Consider the following 20,725-nt stretch of genomic DNA (forward strand, 5'->3'; position numbering starts at 1 on the left):
TTCTCCACTTTGCCGACACAGAGCATATGCTACCCCGGAGCCCAAGGAGTCCTCACTGGAAGAACATTCCCCGCCCGCCTCAGCCACAGCCGCAGGGCGCAGGCCTGGTGCTGCCGGGTGGGCGGGCAGGGCCTCCTCCGGCCTCTCCCCGCCAGAATCATGAACCACGGTGGGAAATGCTCGCCACACCACAGGGTGTGGGAGAGCAGCCCCTGTCTGGGGCGCGGGCGGTGCTGACCTTTCCTTCGCCTCGTGATTTGGTTGCTGTTGCTGCGATGTTTGTGCCGTAAAAACAGGAAGAGGCTGGTGAGCCGCCGATTTCTCCATTCCCCACCCACTCTTCGCCTACTGCCCCTTGTTCCAGACGTGAAGGGGCGTGCGGGGGAGGAGGACGGTGGCACTTCCCAGGTGCGGGCCCAACGGGGGCCCACACGTGGATTCCCCTTTCTCCCTCATAGACATCCCACAAGGTAGGATTTCTTGTGCCCATTTTTCGGATGAGGAACTTGAGGTTCAGAGAGGTCCCCCAGGAGTCGGACCCTGAGTTAGGCCCGAGCGAGGTGGAGGAGCCCAGGCCCTGGGACTCACCGTGTAGATGGATTCAGCGGGAGCCTGTGGGGCTCTGCTGGCAGAGCGTGGATCCGAGCACTTCTTGGGGGTGTGCTTTTCTGGAACCAGCCTCTGTTTCTGTGGAGAGGAAAGGAGGAGGGCTGTTGGGGCTGGGTCCTGCAGTTCCCCTGGCTCTCTCCACTGCAAACCCTCCAGGAGGAAGGGTGGCAGATTGTCATGAGGCCACACAGAAATTAATCACTCAATACCTTCCACCCGCCTCCTGGGAGACGAAGCAAAGGCCTCCAACGTCTGCATCCCACCGCATGTGCCCAAGCTTAGGAAACGAAACCGCAGGAGGACAGAGGGCCTGTCACAGGGGCGGTACGGGCTGCAGGGCCTGGTACCAGTGTGGCAGGACCCCAGACCTAGAGCCGAGGCTGTGGGTGGGCTCCAAGCCTTGCCAGTTGGCTGCTCATTCAATCTTGTCCTCTCTGCCCCTGGCCAGCTCTGGCCTGGAGCAAGTCACCCACCCGGGCCTCCAGGAACAGCCTTCCTTTGTGAGATTGTTGCAAGTACTCAAGAAAGGGGGAGGGGCCAATGCCTGTCACTCTGCTAACCAGGCGGAGGGAAGAGCAGGAACCGTCCCTGGCCTCCTGGACTTCAGGGTCTAGTGCAGGGATGGACAGTGAACCAGCGGCTCTACCAAAATGCGGTGTGTGAACTGACTGGTGCACAGGAGGAAGGAAGCCAGCGGCCCTGGGAAGCCACATTGGTGAAATCCGAAGACAGAAATTCATTCAGCAAGGAGTGGGAACAGTGTTCCAGGCAGAGGGAACGGCATGCGCGAGGCCCGGAGCTCTCTGGGAACTGAGAGAAGGTCAGCGTGGCCGGGAGGTGGACCTGCCCAAGGTCAGGACAGCCGCATGGATGGCTGGCCACCTGGACCACGGTGCTATCTCTGCTGAGGCTCCAATGGAGCGGGGCAGGCCTGTGGGGAGGCGAAGGGCTGGGCGACCACGGGAGGCGCGGAGGGAGGCGACCACACTGCCAACAGTGGAGCAACAACGGCCGCATCTCGGGGCAGGAGCTAATTAAAAACCCTGGCCGCCTGCCAATCCCCAGCCCATTTACTCCGGGATTAGCTCTCGAGAGCTACTTAACTCGCAGGCAGAAGCCGGCGCCACCCCCAGTCACAGCGTTGAAATGGCTGGGAACAGGGAGCCAGGCAGGGCTCTGCTTTTTCTCTTGCCCCCTCAACAAACCTGCGGAGAAGCCAGTCCTCCATCACCTCATGAGGAAGCAAAGGCTCAGAGAGGGCAGGAGGCTTTCCGAGGCCACACAGCCAGGAAGCGTCTGAGGCAGCATTAGAACCCAGGTCAGCATTTCACCGAGAGGCTGACCTGACAGTACCCAGAGGTTTTCTCCATTCGTCTTGTTAAAGATGCAGGTCTCACAGACACAGTTGGACAGGTGCTGGCATTTATGTGGTACCTTACAGTTGACAAAAACCCCTGGGACTTGTCCCTATTCTCATTTAATTCTCACAACAGCCTGAGAAGGTGGGCATGGAATGGCCCATTTAACAAAGGAGGAAACGGAGGCTTGTCCAGCTAGGAAATGGCCGTCCTAGGAGCAAGCCTAGGGGTCTTTCCTCAAATCCCCTGCACTGCTGCTCCTGGAGGCCACCATTTCTGTCAGAGGTGATGGTCACCCCAGGGCCCCTGTCTTCTTATCAAGACAACAGGGATCCTGGTGCTTCTCCCCACTGGCCAGCTGGTCGGGATGCAGTGGCTCTCCTGGCGGCCGACCTGGGACCAGATCTTTGGATCCACAGAGGCTGGAAATCACGGCCCCTGGGTGTCAGACACTGTGGGCAACTGCTCCCGCCCAGGTGCATGCTGGGCCTGGCTGGGCACCAAGGACGCCATGGAGTGGTCACCTGGCACTCCTTGTGGATGGGTGGGATCATCCATGACACTCCGGGGAGGCGAGTACCACCATGGGGTCCCAGGAAGGCGCCCCAAGCCTGCAGATGGGCTGGGGTGTGCAGGAGAATGGACTGTCTGGGGGGAAGGAAGGGGAGAGGATGTGCCAGGAGGCTGGCGGGCAAGGTCAGGAAGGGCTGAAGGCCAGTGTCCACTCCCTGGACAGTGGAAGCCCCCAGGCCAGGGGAGTGGTCGGGTGGACAATTCGTGAGGGCCGGGAGCTCCCTCAGGTGGAGGCTGGATTGGAGGGTGGGCGGTGGGGGAGAGGGGGAGGTCTCCAGGAAGGGACCCTCCCAGCGGGGGCTGAGGAGGCCTGGGCTGGGGCAGGTTCCTACAGGGCAAGTGGGGGCTCCCCTGAAAGGTCAGATGGGGGCCACTTTGTTGTCGTTAACGGTGTGGGTGGCTCTGTCCCTGGAGCCAGCTCTGCCCAGTCACCATGCCCTGACTCAAGCAGTGGACATTTGCCCTTTTGAAAGTGACTTTTTTTTTTTTTTTTTGGTACTAGGGATTGAATCCAAGGGACACTTAACCTGAGCCACATCCTCCGCCCTTTTTACTTTTTGATTTTGAGACGGTGTCACTAAGTTGCTTAGGCTGGTTTTGAACTTGCCATCCTCCTGCCTCAGCCTGCCCAGCTGCAGGATTACAGGTGTGTTCCGGCCCAGCTCCCTGTGGCCCAAGCCTCCGCTCAGCAGCAGGCGGCGGGAGGGCACCAGGCCGGCAGAGCCCCAGCTCTGCACAGCAGGGCTGCTGCCAAGCCTGTTTCCTCCTCTGAAATGGGGGATGCTGCCTTACCCAGGTCGTGCCCGGGTCACCTCCAGCTCACCTTCTGGGTGACCTGCCATTCCTCCCACAAGCACTTACTAGGTGCCAGGCCCCCTACACCAGGCACATGCAGTCCCTGCCCTATTGGCTGGCTCTGGTGGGCAAGAGGCATGAACACCGGAGCCTTCCAGAAGAAGGGTGTGAGGTCGGCGGGATGCGGTTGGCACTGGGCATAGGGGCTGGACAGATGGAGGGTGCTGCTTAGTGAGGGGTCGCATGAACTGAGAGGAGCTGGACACATCTCCAAGGCTTTGGGTCTGAGCGTCCGGGTGCCCAAGGCCATTTGCTGAGACGCAGAAGATTGGCCGGAGCCGCCCCGGGGCTCCCGTGCTGTCTCTGTGCACACGGTAAGCTGTGGCCCCAGCTGGGAGGGGTTTGGGCAGCGTCATGAATGCGTGGGGAATGTAGCCCCCAGAACAGGCCCCCAGCAGTGACCCCCAGGACCAGAGAAGAACTCCAAGGAAGGAGCCTGGAATGTGCCAAGGCCCTCTGACCCTGAAGCCAGGTCAAAGCCACCCTCAGGGCAGCCATCCCCTCGGCTGCGGCACTCCTCCCGCAGCCCCAAGATGCAGCCCCGAGATGCAGCCCCGCTGCTGGCAGCCCACTGGGGAGGCAGGGGCATGGAGGAGGTAGGCACCCTGCCCAAGCTCACGGGACAGGCAGAAGGCAGAGGTGGCCCTTAACCCGGCCAGGGCTGCGTTCTTAAGCCCCCAATCTGACTGCTGCTTCCTTTCATTTTTAACATGGTGATTGTCCCACCAGACTGTGAGATTTTAGTCCAGAGTGCTCTCTGGGTTCTTAGCCCCTGGCACAGGGCTGGGCCTGCAGTAGGTGCTCAGCTAATATCTTTTTAAGGAATGAATGCACAACCTTAATAATGGCCGTGAAGGGCCCTGTGCACAGGTTGGGCTGCTGCAGGGAACAGGCAGAGTCGGCCTGGAGCAAGAAACAGGGCTGAGCGACAGCGGGAGGGCTGCCCCACCCAGGAAATACCTCCCCAGGGAGGAGCCGCGGCAGAGCAGGGGCCAGCCGTGAGAGCAGGAGCCAACTGCCGCCCCGCCTGGACTCCAGCCTGGCCCTGCCACGCGCTGCCTGGCCGTCCAAGCTCGTTTCCCAGGCTCCGAGGTGGGAAGCGCCTCCTCCCCGGGGACAGGCGGGGGCACGTGGGGGCGCTCAGGCTCTTCTTCCCCTCCGGTTGTCGGGGTGAGGCAACCCAGGCAGGGGCTGCTGTCCACCTGAGCTGGCAACGCTGAGCCCGAGGGCTCACACTTCCCTCAGGTTCTCAGAGGACTTACGACCAGAAGAGACCTGGCTTCTTGCCACAAGGTGGGAAGGGGCCCGGGGCAGGCGCAGGTGGGAGGGATGGGGCGGGGCGCTGCTCTCCACCCCTGGCCAAGGGTCGGGGGGGACAACTTTCACAGGTGCAGTTGTGCCCCTGGCCAGGGCCCAGGACATCCTGCAGTGGGACTGGGGCAGCCCCCTGCCCCGGGAGGCCTCCCGGCCCACGCCCCGAGTGTTCCACTGCGCGTGTCCGTCCTGTACCTTCTTCCAGAGCAGCAGCGCGGTGCTCAGCACGCTCACGGCAGTCAGGAGGCCTGCGAAGCTAAAGAGCAGGGGCTTCTGGATGCTCTGCGGGGCGCCTTGGTACCCTGTGTCTAGGAGGAAGGGCAGGAGAGAGGAGGGCTAGTTCCCAGGAGAAGCCAGGGCCCCCAGCCTCACCAACCCCGGGTCCCCTCCCCACACCCCAGGGCCCCCTCAGCTCCTCATTCTGCTTGCTTCGCTAGACCTTGTGGGTAAGTTGCTTGCCTCGATTTTCTTCAAAGACAAGGACTGTGTCCTTTGTTTCCTCAGGGCCTGCCTCGGTGAACTGGTTCCACTGAGGGCCACTTGTGGGACCCTGGGTGAGCCTTGTCGTCTTTTCGGGGCTCCCCTTTTCTCTACTTGAAATGGTGATAATTAGGGTGGGTGTGGTGAGGGTCGAAGGAGACAGGCTGGGGCTGGGATTGACAGGGGGCTGCACCAGGGGACTCAAGGCCTTTCCTGAGCCCACCCATCCCTCCTTCATCTGGCGGGCAAAACCTTACAGAGTGCCACCCAGGGGCAGGCCCATCCGCGCTATTCACCTCGTACCTCCTATTGCCAGACACCAGCCCCTGCACGCAGGACCTCACTGGGCCTCACCAGAGTCCTTGACAGACTGGGCACAGTGACCTGTGCTTGCAACCCAACAACTTGGGAAAACTGAGACAGGAGGATTGCAAGTTCAAGGCCAGCCTCAGCAAGTTAGTGAGACCCTGTCTCACAATAAAGAACGAAAAGGGCTGGGGATGTGGTTCTGCGGTAAAGTGTCCAGCCCCTTTCAGAGGGAAGCACAGAGGCAGGCCAGAATCATGGTTTTGGTGATGGGCTTGTTCTTAACTTTTGGGGTCTCATGCCTTTAAGAATGTGATCAAAACTAGGAATTTGTTCCCAGAAAGATGCACATGAGCCAAGTGCTTGTGCACATGCACACTCCTGGTTCTGCAGAGACCCCAGTCTCCTCCCTGTTGTGCCCATGGGACACTAGGACCAAAAGGCCAATGGCCTCTCTCAGGTCACCCGCCAGAGGTGGCTACAGGCAGAGCCACAGCCCAAGCCCCGCCCCTCCTACACCGCAGGGCAGAGGGCTCCCTGGGGACGTTCTGCTCTGCTTTGACAAGGGCCCCAGTTCTCCACTTCAGACCCGGGGCCCCCGGCCCTGCTGTTGACGCCCGCAGACCCTCACCCTGGAGGAGCCAAGAGGACGCCTCACCTCTGACCAGGATGAAGGTTCCGTTGCCACGAGTGCTGACCGTGGAGCTTGGCCAGTGGACGCAGCAGTAGTAGGTGCCTGTGGCCGACGCGTCCGGCAGCCTGGCGGTGACGTGGCAATCCAGTGTGTAGGTCTGGTTCTCGGTCCCCAGACTGGGTCGGCAGCCTGTGGGCTTCCTGACGCTAGTCCTGCCCTGGAGATCCACGTGCAAGTAGCTGACGGTGAAGGGCTGGAATTTGGGGGTTTGCTGGTAGGTGATTTTGCAGTTGAAGGAGACGTCTGTGTTGGCCAGGGAGGCCACAATGGGGAGGCCAGTGTGGATCACTGACTGCCCTCCTGCCGGAGAAGCAAACAGGACAGGAGACAGGTCACTTGAAACTACCTCAACCTCAGCTACTTCCCATGAGGACCAAGGGTCGCCCCTCCCATGCCCTCACCATGCACAGATGTTGTGCTAAGCACTACACACACACAACTCTACCTCTCTTGACACATCCCGAGGCAACGCAGGAGCCCTATTCTGCAGAGGAAGAGACTGAGGGTCAGGGAGGTCAAGTCACTAGTTCCTGATCCCTCACCAGGGCCTGTGCTCCCAAATCCTCTCCTCCCCAAAGGCGGAGAGACTGCATTGAATAAAAGCACAGCTGGAGAACGAGAAGTAAAGGAGGCAGAAAAATGAAACCTACGCTTCCTGGCAGTGCACAGAGCGGGAGGCAGGTCTTCCCACACCTCTCCCTGTGCCAGAGGAAGAGGGAGGTGGGCCAGGCCGCTGAAGAGACCAACCTTCCCAGAGTGGGCGCTCAGGGAGGCTTTGTCAAGTCACTGTGGAGTATAACGAGCGAGACCCGGAGGAGAGCCGGCCCCCGCGGCAGAAGGACTCCACGTGTGGCCGTTTCAGCCGTGACCCTGACGTTCAACGCTTGTTGCAGTCAGTTCTGCAGCCGCCGCATCCCCAGGCCCACACATCAGAGGTGCTCAGAAAACAGTTTGAAGACCCCCAAAGCAGCCGCCCAGCCTGGTTGGGACCCTAACCCTCCTGTGGGCTTTTGAGATGCCATCCAACACCCCAGACGCAGCAGCGCGGCCCCGCGGCTCCCGGCCTCTCGGGCCCTTCCTGTCCAGCAGCTGAGGAGCAGACAGTTTTAAATTGAGGTCGGCAGTGAGCAGCCGAGAACACGAGGCCAGCTTGTTAATTGGAAGAAGATCGTGCTTTTGAGATGCTCAGAGGGAACCACAAGATTCATTTTGCTGGGGAAAGTGAGGTGTGGGCCTCCTGCCTGTGGCGTGGGCTGGCCTGAGGCCAGCTCCTCTCTCCCCAGGTCTCTGCAGCTCAGCCCTGAGCCAGGGTCCCTGGGGGAGGCCGGGCCTTCTGGATGACTCTCAGACCCCTTGCAGCTCTGGATTTGTTGATATTTGGGGTTTTCTGTTGAACCACTAGACACCCCCTCCCCCAAAGATATGAAGACTCGGTTCCAGAGAACCCACTGGTGTGTCCACTGTCACCGAGAGTGGGCTTTGTTAGGATTAACGTGACAGCGCTCACTTTGGGAATATCCGCTGAGCTGGCCGCGGGCGCTCTCCAGGGCAGGAAGCCCCTGTGCCCTGCTCCTGACGCGCCCCTGGCGAACAGGCCAGGAGGGGATTTGCAGGGTCCTTTGTATCCTGGACTCTGGGGAAGGTTGTGGTTTTGCAAAAACAACATATTAGCTCTGTCACAGGACAAGGAGCCTTGCTCAGAACAGAGGCTGTCTGAGATGCCGTGGCAGGAAAGGGGGGCCAGGGACGGGGAACACACTGCTGCATGACCTCCTGGGTCCCACGTCACCCCGGAGGACAAGAAGTTAGAGGACGGGATGGACCATGAAGGTCGGAGCATCGCTTGCTTGGCCCAGAAACCCCCATGGCACACAGGCCCCTTCTGGCTCTGAACCCTGCCTATGGCCCCTCCGCCTGAGGCCTCCATGGCTCCCATGACCTAAGTGGCCCAGGGGCTGGTCAGCGGCCTTTGTCTCCATCCTCCCTCCTGTCTCGTTCTCACCATGACCCCGCCAGGCAGCCAGGCTCGGCTCTCTAGGGTTTCCTCATGGCGGGTGGGGAGGGGAACCAATCAAAGTCACCGGGAAAACGGCCCCACCAGGAAGCTCACTGAGACCTCTCCTCTGCTGGGACCTGGGGCTCCTCCCCCAGTGCACTAAGAGGCCACCTAGGACTCGGGGAGCGTGAGCCTACTGCCAGCCCAAGCCCCCTTCCCATGTGTCCTGCAGGAAGATGTTCATCCGATTGTCCTGCAAAATTCTCAGTTTGTGGCCGTCTCCTGGAAGACGGTGGAACCTGCCAGCACAATTGAACTGATTTTTACGAATCCTGGGGAATCTGTAAAAATAGACGTCCACTGTTTTCCAGTCTTCTGCAATTCGTTACTTCAAGGTCAGAGGTTAGGATCATGAAAGTGCCAGCCCTGGCCCCAGTCAGGTGCAGGGGGCAGAGGCTTTGGGATGAGACCCTCAGACCTCTGACCAAACTGCTGATTCTCCAGAAAGTGGAGAGAGAAGGCAGCCTGCACAGCTCCGTGAGTAACCACGGCCCATCCCAAGACAGCAGGCCACATCCGGGGCACAGGAGCTGCGGGTCATTGAGGCCCTGGCCTCCTGATGGAGCCCATCGCCTGCCCTGCTCCTTTGCTGGGGTGTCAGCACCCACACCTGGACCACAGCAGCTGCCCAGCTCCCGAGCCCTCCCCTGAACCTGTGCCCCAGAGGCCCCTGGGGTGTGGGCTGCGGGAATCCAGCCCCTGCCCCAATCATCTGCCCTCTAGAAGCAGCCCCTGGGGAGGTCACTACTTCCACACCTAGTCATGCTTTTCAGCCATCACTTCTTTATGCCTTCCACCAGTCAGGTGGGTCCGTCCTGGGCCTGAGGGGCTCCTGCTCTGGCAACACCCCAGAGCGACAGGGAAGGCTGAAGGATTTGGGGTGGGAGGGCTGGTGGCCTGTCTTGGGATGGGGAGGGGCATGGGGGTGACTTGGGCATCAGGAGGGCATCTGTGACCTGGAAACAGGAGCACACAGGCAGCAGGAGAGAGCACGTCCACAGAACGCACCCTGACCGGGTATGACAGGCCCCACGTCAGTCAGTCACCACCACAATCCGCTGAGACGACTATTGAAACCCCATTCCACAGGGGAAGAAGCAAAACAGAAACAGATGGTCTCCGAGGCCCAGAGCCACGGGATGCGAGTGGAGGAGCTGGGCGTTCCCCTGGGTTCCTCTGCACCGAGGGAGAAGAGCTAGAACCCAGGCTGGGAGCAGCAGAGACAGGGCCCTGTGTGAGCCACGGGTGTGGCCATCAGAGGCTGAAGATGGGTGGTCGACTCGGGCAGAAGTCGAGGTGTGTGAGGTCGAGGGCTGACGGGATGCGGGGCTCTGAGGCCTCATGCAGTTACACCCTCTGGCTCAGGTCTCATGGATCTTTGTCCCTGGTCCTGGCAAAGCCAGTGTGTCCCTCATGGGACAGTGTGAGCCAGGGACAGTGAGTTGGTGTCTCAGAGGATGCCACTCAGGCACTTGCCTGGAGGGACACACGGCCCTGGAGGAGGACTGGGAGGGCCTGGGTTCCTGGGGGCTGAGGAGGGAGTGAGAGCCACTGGATTCCTGCTGGCACAGCCCAGGGGTCCCTGAGTGGTCCGTGAAAGTGCCCCCAGAGCCCACTCCAAATTCTGCACGTTCCCAGAGCACAGTAGTGCCCTGTCCCCAACACCTGGCAAGAAAGGACACTTCTGTCCCCACATTGCTCCTCCTCCCTCCCTGCCTCCGCCCAGGGGGCCATGAGGAGGAGTCTGAGTGGAACAGAGAAGAGGGGCCTGGTCCTGCTTTCCCACAGGCCCCGGAGCCTGGGGACCGAATTCCAGGGTCATCAGGTCAGAGTTCTGTCTGAAGATTTGAAGAACTAGGACTCAGGCTTGACTCAAAGTGACCAGAGAACTGCGACTCGTTCAGAGGGTCTGGAGCCACTGGGTCCCACTGGGCAAATCTTCCCTATTGAGGGTCTAAAGGGCCCCAGGGGCAACTAGAACCAGAACTAGTTCTGGTTGAAGATTTGAAGAACTAGGACTCAGGCTTGACTCAAAGTGACCAGAGAACTGCGACTCGTTCAGAGGGTCTGGAGCCACTGGGTCCCACTGGGCAAATCTTCCCTATTGAGGGTCTAAAGGGCCCCAGGGGCAACTCCAAGTTGCTTTGCTGGGGGTCCTCGGGCCCTGAGGGCTCTCAGGGGTTCTGGTTGGTGGACCTGGCACAGGGGGGACACTGTGAGGAACCTCCGCCCAGAGTCTTGTCTGGAGGTGCGGGGTGGGGGAATGAGGGCAGCGCCCGGCTGGCTGCTCCTTCTAGCCTGAACAGGGAAAGGAAAGGGGGAGCCCCTCGAAGGTCAGGCCCGCGAAGCTGTTCTGCATGGAGTCTTGCCGGCCTTGAAGCTGGGTGGGCTGGTGCAGGGAAAAGGGGGGAAGGCACCCCGATGGGTGTGGGCCTTGGGGACGGGGCGGGGGGGTGAGGCAGGGGACAGAGCCAAACAGAGGCAGGGCCTGGAAATGCGTGTCGCGTGGTGACTTCCAGGGCCTGCCCTCCCCAGGGCCACCACCCGGCTGGGCCCTGCTGAGCTTTGCTACTCCTGTTGGGTCCCCAGCCCTTCCTGCCCCTCTACACCAGCACCCAGTTGCAAGCACAGGAGCCCCAGCTGGGCAGCCCAGGCCACGGCAAAACCTGCCCAACCCACGTTACAGGAGGTCTCAGGAACGACAATTCTCCCAGGCTCCAGAGAGGCTGAGAGGAAGCCTGGAGCTTGGCCAGAAATGGCGGCGGGGACAGGAGGGGCTTGTGGAAAACCCAGGTTGTAGCAGCAGACTCAGATTTAGATCCCTGCTCTGCCGTTTAAAGGCTGTGCAGCCTTGGGCACAGCCTTTACCTCTCTGGGCTTCAGTGTCTCCCTGCTACGCAGGTAGGATTAAGTGGATTAACTGGGACCAGGAACTCATGCGCCTGCCACAAGGCCAGGCTGCCTCTCCTCAGCAGACCAGGAGGAGGCAGGGACGTTGGGGGAGCGCTCTCTGCAGAAGTGGTCCTGCCTTCTGTCCAAGTGACCGGCCCACGGCACAGGCAGGACAGGAGTCCCAGGGGCCAGTCTCGCCCAGGCTTATCTGCCACCTCAGCCCTGTGCTGACTGGACTCTGGAGTGGTTGCCCCCGGGTGCCGACCCCTGGCTCCCTGCTGCAGCAGAGCAGGCAGGAGAGCCCTCTCCCCAGCGGCTGCCTGCTCTTCCCCCATCCTGCTGTCTACCACCCGCTGGCGCCTGATTCTTGCCATTTCTGTTTCTCCTGAGGAATCTGAGAGCCGCGTGGAGGTACCCCGTGGGCACCCCCACTGCCAGGGCCCGTGCTGGGTCCCTGGTGGGGAGGGACTGGATTCGCCATCAGGGAACTTGACCCCACACCGGTGCTCAGGATCCGACCTCCCACCGGGCACAACAGCGCCCTCCTCACGGCCCCCACCCTGCCCCTCCGCCGGGCGGCCGCCTCTGCCAGCTCCAAGCTTCCTTCTCGGAGAGACTCATCCTGCTCCTGCCCTGCTTGAACTGGCAGGGGCTCCCTGCTGGAGGAGACCCAGAAAGGAGTCTGAAACCAATTTACAGGGTCAAGACAAGCAATTAAAAAAAAAATTGAACATGGAGCATTTCACGCATAGCAAGAGCACCCTTTGTGACCTCCTGGTTTCGGTTATAGTCATACAACTGGGTTCAGACAGGATCACGCTAAAACACGCTTCTCTCGACTTTGGGCCACTGTAGAAAAAAATGGAAAGTCCCTGGGCCAGAGGCTCCAGTCCATGGCTCCCAGGCCCTGCACGGCCCTGCTTTGCTGCCCTCTGTCCCTCACTTACTCAAGCTATTCCCGCAGCTGGGAATGTCCCCTCTTCCAGGTCACCATCTCTGTCTCCAGGACTAGCTCCCTGACCCACTCCTGGGTGCCTGGCTCCCCAGCCCAGCACAGACTCTCCTGTATCCTATTCTTTTTTATTTTTTGGTACTGGGGATTGAACTCAGAGGCCTATTTTGTATTTTATTTAGAGACGGGGTCTCACAGAGTTGCTTAGCGCCTTGCTAAGTTGCTGAGGCTGGCTTTGAACTCGAGATCTCCTGCCTCAGCCTCCTGAACTGGGATGACAGGCATGTGCCACCGCGCCACGCTCCAGCATCATTCTTAAGCCACGTGATGAGAAGAGCTACCCTCCCCTGGCCATGGTCCCCTTTTGCAGATGAGGAACAGGCTCAGACAAGGGATGAGGTTTGCCCAAGCAGCACAGCTGGTGAGTGGTGGAGATGGGATTCTAGGCTGGGCCCCTGAGCCTGTCACCCCACACTCCTCTCCACAGCTCTGGGCCACAGTTTTTAAAACCTTCAGGCAAACAGAACAAAAACTCCTCAAATGAAAAAAAAATACCCTCCCTTAAAGAGAATCAAAAATTCAGAGGCCACTTCCCTAAATGTGGGTCATCTAATAGGCAGACACGGTCAGCAGGATGCAGGGGTGTGGGGACAGCGGTGCTCAGAACTGAACCTGCAGCGTTAGGGAGGCTGCTACTGTAACCCCGCCTCACGTAGAGCCTGTGACTCTCAGAGCAGGGGCAAGCGGCTCCGCCAGCCTCCAGACTGGTCCTGTGACAAGGCCAGCGAGTGTCCGTAGAGGGCCAGACGGTGCCCCTCCCTCACTGTAGAAGGATGCCCCTGGGAATCAACTGGGCTAAACTTGGCTAGGTGATTGAGGAGGCTCCACTAAGCGCTTAGAAATTCCCCTGGGCCCCAGGATGGCACCCGCGTTCTCCCCCTCCCCCCCACCCCAGCTGCCCTCCCCCTCCCCCTGTCCCAGCTGCCCTGGCCTCCTCGGAAGCTCCTCAAATCCACCAGCTCTCACCCAGCTCCCCTCTTCCTGGAACTCCATGCCTTCTATGGCACCGCACAAGGGCGTAGGGGCCCAGACGTGCTGATCAAAGGGATCCATGCCGACTTAGGTCGATGTTAAAGGAGAACACTTTGATTCCCCGGCTGCAGAAGAAAGCCGTTCCCACGGTCTTTATTTCAGACCTGGAGTTTGCCCTCCAATTTAATTCTGGCTTCTCTCGGAGCTGTGCCTTCTTGAAGGCCCTTCTGAAGGGCCCCGGGGAAGACACCGAGCGAGGCGCCTGGTTTATCCAGAGCCGCAGCGCATGCCCGAGCAGGACGCCACAGGAACCCAGCAGTCGTTCAGACGCAGGCATCAAATGCGGGCGCGTGGCCGAGTGACTGGCGAGGGAGGGGCAAGCGACCTTTGAATGGAGTGTGTCTTATGGAGCTTTTAGCACCAGTGGCCTCGGAACGGCGCCCTCAGACTGGCGGTCACATCTTTCAACACCTCTGAATCACAGAGCTGCATACAGATGTGGCTGGCTTGGGCCCTCGCACAGCCTGGCTGAGTCCCATGCTGCAAGGTGGCCTCGTGGGGACACAAACCACATGCAGACTGTCAAATCCCAGAAGTGCTAACTGGGGGTTCACTGCCGCCACCTCCCTTCCAGCGTCTTGAGAGGCAAGCTGTTCTGACTGCTGGACTCTGAGAGAGGCCTGGGTGGGGCGGGACCCTGGGTCTCCCTTTATGTCCATTCTACTCTCCAGAGGGTGGGGCCGGGGCTTGCTTCTTGTCTCCAACTGCGGGTGACTGAAATGGAACAGGCTCCCTTGGGTGCCCCCTTCAGTGGAGAGCTGGTGCCCACCCACAATCCCACCCCTAGGAAGGGGCTCAACTGTTGAAACTGGAACATTCTGGGATAAAGGGACTTCCCTGGGGCCACAGAAGCCCAAGGGGACTCTACTCGGCCTGGGAGCAGGCAGGGGCTTCCTGGACCTGGATCATTGGTTTTTTAAATTTTATTGTAATTCTGAGGTCTGCCCCACCTCCCACCCTGCCTCCTTCCCTACAAACGTGAGTCAGGCTCCCTGTAGAAACCACAGGGAAGGATCAAGAAGAAAGGTGGGCTTGTCTGCGGCTCGCCACCCTGACAGAGCGCCTGGAACATTTTGATGTCTTTCTTTCCCATCTCTTTACCACGCTGAACTTTGAAGGAAGAGAGAGTAGGGAGGCAGCGGGTGGGGGAGGGGCGCGGGGCGGGACTTTCAGCGCAAGAAAGCTTCTGGAAGTCTCCATGCAGGGCGCTGACTTGAGACTCTGCAGAACAGGTGTAGTCGAGAGAAAGGATTTGTGGCTGGGGGCAGGGTGGGGGGTGCTGGAGAGGTGGGTGGTGGGGGGTCCTGGAAATCTGGTGGGGCCTCTGGGCTTTTACACTGGGAAGTGGCCCGATGGTATTTGCATTTTAGAAAGAGGACCAGAGAAAACCTCCAGAGACCCACTCGCTCTTCCTCCATGCCCTGCGCCAGCCAGCATCTCTCTGTTCTAGGATTTCTCAATCCCAGCCGCTGCCCAGGATCCTCCAGCCTGGGCACGAACTCAATTGCCCTCCCTCCTATCCGGTCCCCAACCTGCCAACACCCCCTCGACGGCCCTCCGTAGCCCACTTTCCACTGGCTGCCTTTGCTGCCACCACGGAGGCCAAGCGACACCTGGCCCTTCTGCTCTGTGCCAGCTCTGGCTTTTCTTACCCAGCCCATCTCCTAAGGTTGGGTACTAGATCCCTGGCTCGGCCCACAGCCTCCTCTGCCCCAGGTGGGCTCCATCACTCCCCGAACACCCTCGAGCCACAGGTGAACACCCTGGGGGGTAGTGGAGGGAGTGGACATTGGGTTTGTCAGGGGCTGGGAGAAGGGCCAGAGGGCACCGCTGAAAACGTAGCCTATGCGATGACCTTGACAGAGAACTTAGAGGTCACCAGGTGAGAGGACACTTTCCAGGCCAAGGGAGCAGCAGGAACCAAGGCTCAGAACATGGCTGGCCTCTCCAGTGGGGGAGTCGGCGGAAGAGCAGGTGTGGCGTAGGGCGGAGCCCAGGAGAAAAGGGCAGCCGGGCTGGGAAGGGGCCAGCTGGTGGCAGTGAAGCTGCATGCGCGGTGCTCTGTGGACCCACCATCTCCTGGTCCCCTAGCTCCTCAGGACAAGGACTGTGAAGGGTACTTGCTGACTAAGGGATACGCATGTTTTAAATTTTGATGTGTTACCAAGTGGTCTTCAGAAATGTGCTGTTCAACCCTGTGACCAGTGCCGTAGCCCAGTGTCCTCCCCAACTGTGTGAGGATTGGCCCGCCTGGCGGGAGGCCTCCCTTGCCTCGGCTCAGGCCCCCCATTCCTCAGCTCTTCGGTGGCAAGCAGTATCTGGCCCTGAGCCCCAGAGGCTCTGGCTCTGGCCCTCTGTCTGTGTCACTGGGCACACAGTTCCCGGGCAGGAGAGCAAGTCCCAGCCAGGCCTACCAGGCTGCCTCTCCTGGCTCTCAGGCACCCTGCACAACCCCCAGCCCCTCAAAGGAAGCCCCTGGGCATAGTGACCCATCAAATAGACCCTCAGAAGCCAGGAGCTCCCAAGGCCCAGCCAAGACTCCCCGCAGGTCAGGGGCCTTCTAGCTCCAACCTGCAGCCCCTGGTCTGAGCCTGGCCTGCTGGACTCAGCCTCAGAGATTAGACACTCAGACCAGGCCCAGCCCTCAGAGCCCTTAGATGTTCTGGCATCATCTAGATACAGCAGAGTGGATCCAGGGACAGTGGTCATGGCACCTGTAGGAGGTGCGGGAAGGCCATGGTCTGACCCTTGACCTGTGAGGATCCTGAGCTCCAGGCCAGGAGGAGGGACTGGCAGGGGGCAGCTGCTGGGCCCAGAGGAGCCTGGCCAGCAGCGTACGCCTTGCCAATCTCCCAGGGGAACCGGGGGCATCGCATCTCTGACCTTGCTCAGAGCTCCTTCTGGGGCTGTCTGACTGAGGAGCTTCATTCCGTCTGCTCTTGTTACTCTTTCCTGAGCGCCCGCTGGGTGCTGGGCACCATGCTGGGAGTTAAGCTCTGAAGCCACATGAGCACACAGAGTCCCTGCCCCAGGACAATCCCATCACACAGGAGGAGTAGCTACGATGGGATGGCCAGGATTGAGTGGGATCCTCCACAGCAGGAGTCCACAGAGGTTTTCTGAACAGGACCAGGTAGTAAGTATTGTAGGCTTTGGGAACCATGTCACCACAGCACAGCAGCAGCCCAAGGTGATCTCAGAACAAAGGAACATGACCCTTCAACAAAACTGTGTTTGTGGACACGGAATTTCACATCATCAAAAATTCATCTTTTGATTTTTCTCAATTATTTAAAAATATTTTTAAAACCATCCACAACATAGGAGAGGCAGAGGACTGGATTCAGCCCACGGGTCATGGCTTGCTATTCCTGCCCTATAGCCATGAAAACAAACTTTAGCCACACCAACAACTCGACATACCTTAAAAAGCTTAAATGTTGAATGAAAGAGGCGCGTCACCAAAGAATCGGCACAGTGTTTGTAATTATGCCAAATTCAAACATAGGCAAACTAGGCTGGGGGCCTGTCTCGGTGGTAGAGGGCTTGCCTAGCGCTCCTGAGGCCTGAGTTTCATCCCCAGCATCACACACACACATAAAAGGCAAACTCTTCTCTGCGGCTTAGTGATCTGCTCTGAACAATAAAGCTATAAAGAAACGCCCTGAGAGTCAGGATGCTGGTGCCTGTGAGGGGAGGTACTACTCTCCAAGAGGGTGCCTCTGGAGGAACGTTCTGGAACATTCTGGAATGAACTGGACTGTTCTCTTTCTTGACCTCCTTGGTAGTCACACAGGGCTTTGAAGTTTTTATTATTCAGCACAGTGCTTTTCTGTATGTGTTTTCTATTTCACGATTACAAAGGAGAAAGCGAGGAGGTAGGATCTATTGGGATGGCGTTTGAACCCCCGCCCGACAGGCATCTGTAATCTGCTTGGAAGTGATCGGGCACCCCACTGCTCTGCCAAGAGACTCCTCAGTCAGATGGAGCCTCTCACCAGCCCTTCCCCAGCCCTGCCTTCTGGCCTCCCTGCCTTTGTTCATGCTGGGCCCACCACCCACCCGCCTGCTCTGTCCTCCTCTGTCCTGCGCAGTGCCCCCTCCAGCAGGCGGCCTTTCCAGCACTTCCCTGGCCACGCTCCAGCAGGGCCCTGCCTCTTCTCCGCCTGCCTCTGCTTCCCAAGCTCTTCATTGGCATTAGACAAAGATGAAAAGCGGAGGCCAGCAGTGATGGAGGCCAGGGTGGTGAGAAGGGAGGCAGGAAGCCCTGGCCTGTGAAAGGCAGAGCATCCATCCAACTCTGAGACAACAAAGGAGTGCGACACGGAGGCCAGAGCAGACTGACGCCGAGGCAAACCGCTCAGGTGGATTCCACCCTGGGTCACTTCTCAGGCCGACTCTCGCAGTTTCTGCCAGGCTGAGAGCGAGGCCTGTGGCTTGTTCACCGCTGGCCCCTCCACACCTTGAACTGGTTCTCCTCAATGGATGTTTGATAAATAAATATAGCCCAGAGTTCTGGAAAGGCCAAGAAGAAAAGGAACTGACATTTGTTGAAGACACTGAGGACCAGAAAGGTTAAGCAAATTGTTTGAGGTTACACAGCAGTCCAGAAAAGAAGAGAAGGCTCTGAACTCAGGTCTGTCTGGCTCCAAAGTCCCTGGGGGTGCCTGAGGCCTGGTAGAAAAGGGAGAGAGCAGGGGACGCCCGGCCTCTGGCTCAGGTGGCTTCCCTCTGGGGGAGCAGTTGCCCACAAAACCAGACCACCTCAAGAGGCCCGAGGGGAGCAGGCCCAAGGGTCTCAACTCACAACCAGGAGGAGGAGGAGGAGGAGGGCCGCACCAGGGTAGGCTGAAGACCACCAGACAGGAGTCTGTGGGCCCACTAAGATGTCCCGGGTCTCAGTTGGCTCTGCCAGGCTGGCAGGCAGCTGACATTACTGATGTCCTAAACCATAGGCTTGGCCTCATTATTGTACCCACTTAACAGATGAGGCAATTGAAGCACAATGACATTAAGTAACCTGCTCAGAGCCCCAGGGCCAGAGGGGCAGTTCAGATTGAACTCAGGCTGAATGTCCCTGGCTTGTACTCTTAACCCCAGATCCGGCCAGGCGTGATCTACCACGCCTGTGATCCCAGAGACTCAGGAGACTGAGGCAGGAGGACTGCAAGCTGAGGCCAGCCTCAGCAACATCACCCTGCATCCTGTGGCTACCCCAGGGAAATGGACAGACTCAGGGGACCTGCACCTCAGTGAGGAGGCTGGCCATGCCCCCTGTGGACCTTGCGGGGTGCAGGCTGGGTCTGCAGGCGGGTGTGGTGGGGCTGGAGGAGGCGGGAGCATGAGATGGGAGCTGGGGTGGGGGCGTGGCGCGGAGTGCCGTGTGCTGCCACAGTGGGCTGCCCTCTTGTGAAAGAGCAGGAGGAGTTTCTCCTTGGCATGACGTTTGTCGCAATACTGGGCAAAACAATCTGGTTTTGTTTGCAGTTCACACTGTTGCAAAAGAGCTTTTCCGTAGCAGCAGCAGCGCCCGGCGAAGCTGCTGGACTCGGTGACCGGCTATGCTGGGTGTCTTTGGGGGGAGGGGGACCACACAAAGAGAAAACAGCCAGGACTGGGGGCAAATGAAGCTAAAATGACCAAGTGGGAGTTGGAAAGCTTTGTCACCAACAAGCCGCGTCTCCAGCACACTGGCCACCGGCTGTCTGGTGGGCGGGGGCAGCGTGGGGCGCATAGGCCTGGGCCCCACCTGTGGAGACCGCACACACCAGCCCTGGCCTCCTCAGGGTAAATTTTTTCGTGGAGAATGTTCTTTACAAAGAAAGTTGAGAGGAGCCCTAGAGCCCCTGGCCAGTGGCCCTGGCTGGGACTGAAGTAGACCAGGGTCAGAGTCTGACCTCTACTTACTGTCTAGGCCTCAGGCAAGGTCACTGGCCTCCCTGGACCCCCATTTCCCTGCCTTTGAAATGGTGCTGGTGAGGACACTAGGTACCACAGGTGGACAGTGGGTGCCAGTTCAGGGCCTGATAAAGGCACATTCCCAACCATCAGAATGACTGTAGTCACAATGCTCGCTCCTGGAAGCCTCATAAAAATCCCAACAAATACGGAGGGAAAGGCACCGATGTCCACAGAGGGGTAGCCACTCGTGCCCAGGCCAGGGAGGAAGGGAGGGAATCTGCCAGAATTTACTCAGTGCTGCCAGGAAGCCGCAGGGAGCGTGAGGAACCCAGAGAGGCTGTACTGGAAAGGACCCTCCAAGAGGTCGTCCTGCCTGGGTGGACGCGCCCCAAGGCCACCCACCCTGGTTTGGATCCAGGCCGCCCAGCTTCTGAGGGAGCCTGGGGCCAGGAAAGGGCACCAGCATCGGCCCCTGGGGGACACACTCCAGCTGTGAAATACTTGGCTTTGGCCTCTATTTCAAGACCTGGGAGGGGCAACCCTCTGGCCGCAGTGACAATTTTGTGCCCCAGGGTGCCGTGCTCTGGGTGGCTGGCAGCTGGCCTCCCCTTCTTTCCCTGGCTAATCAATGTCAGCGACAGACCAGGAAGGCTCGGGCTGCTTGCCAGGTCCAACACAGCCGCTGCAGCTCAGGGTCCTGGGGTTGCGAGCCGTCCCTCCCCAGAACCCTGGGCCCCACCCTGACGCACATGGCCCACCCTCCTGTGTAAGGCCAGCAGGACCCTATGCTGGGAGGGAGCTGTTAACACAGCAATGACGGGGAGAGGGCTGTCCCCACCTTCAAAAGCCACCTTGGCGAGGCATTAGCTAAACATCTTCCAGGTCCCTGAAGGCGCACCTGTGAAGTCTGCAATGTTCAAACAGCAACCAGCAAATCCCCAGAGACGGGTCCCAGGGAATTAGCTGCACTGGCTGGATGAAAGGCGCTCTGATGTTCGCCAGCGAGAGAGTGCCCGAGAGGAGACAGACGGTACCTGCCAGCTGCAAGGTCCAGGGCACCAGGAGCCACCCCAGGAGCCGCGGGGCCACGAGGCAGCCGGGAGGGTGCAGGGGGCCTGCTGGGGCCTGCCACCACAGGAGCCAGCTCTCCATCCGGGTTGCCTTGTCTGGGACACTCAGTCAATGTCCCTCCTTCCTCTTTAGTTCCCAGGAGGGGACAGCCCACACGGGCTGCCAGTTCCCTTTTGTTTTCCCACAAGCTCCTCCCTGGTCACCCTTCTGCTTCCTCAAGGCCTCCCTTGGTCACCCCTCTCCATAACCCTGACCTTCCCCTCAAACAGTGGGGGTGGCGCCAGATGAGAAGTCTGGAACCCTAACTTATCGGGTCACAGACGGGAGCAGAGCTGGGGATGGGACTCAGGCCTCCCCAGGGCTAACCCCAGTAGACTGTGGCTCTCCTGGGTCCCTTCCAGTGGGGCCCTGTCCAGGGGACAGTGGGGCCATAGGAGGTGGCGGGGTTTCTGTGAGTGACCTCAGGTCCAGGTTAGCACCTCACTTCTGAAACACTTTTCAAACAACCACAAGTGCACCCAGGAGAACTTCCCCTTTGAATCCGGGAGTCCTGGATCATGTGCACTCAGGAG

The 20,725-nt window shown here is 59.4% G+C and overlaps 1 protein-coding gene across 2 annotated transcripts in view; it reads right to left on the reverse strand.

Moving 5' to 3' along the window:
- The window catches only part of Nfam1 (NFAT activating protein with ITAM motif 1), a 30,487-nt gene extending 10,217 nt beyond the window's left edge, over positions 1-20,270 (reverse strand). For both annotated transcript variants that reach the window (XM_047550104.1, XM_047550103.1), the window contains exons 1-4: positions 20,117-20,270; positions 6,154-6,489; positions 4,905-5,017; positions 589-687 (exon numbers count right to left, since the gene is read on the reverse strand). In XM_047550104.1, the coding sequence (XP_047406060.1) occupies positions 589-687; positions 4,905-5,017; positions 6,154-6,489; positions 20,117-20,234 (666 nt within the window). In that variant the 5' untranslated portion in view covers positions 20,235-20,270. The remainder of the gene's footprint in view (positions 1-588; positions 688-4,904; positions 5,018-6,153; positions 6,490-20,116) is intronic.
- Positions 20,271-20,725: the final 455 nt, after the last annotated feature.

Source organism: Sciurus carolinensis, chromosome 4, assembly GCF_902686445.1.
Source record: "Sciurus carolinensis chromosome 4, mSciCar1.2, whole genome shotgun sequence".
Lineage (NCBI taxonomy): Eukaryota > Metazoa > Chordata > Mammalia > Rodentia > Sciuridae > Sciurus > Sciurus carolinensis.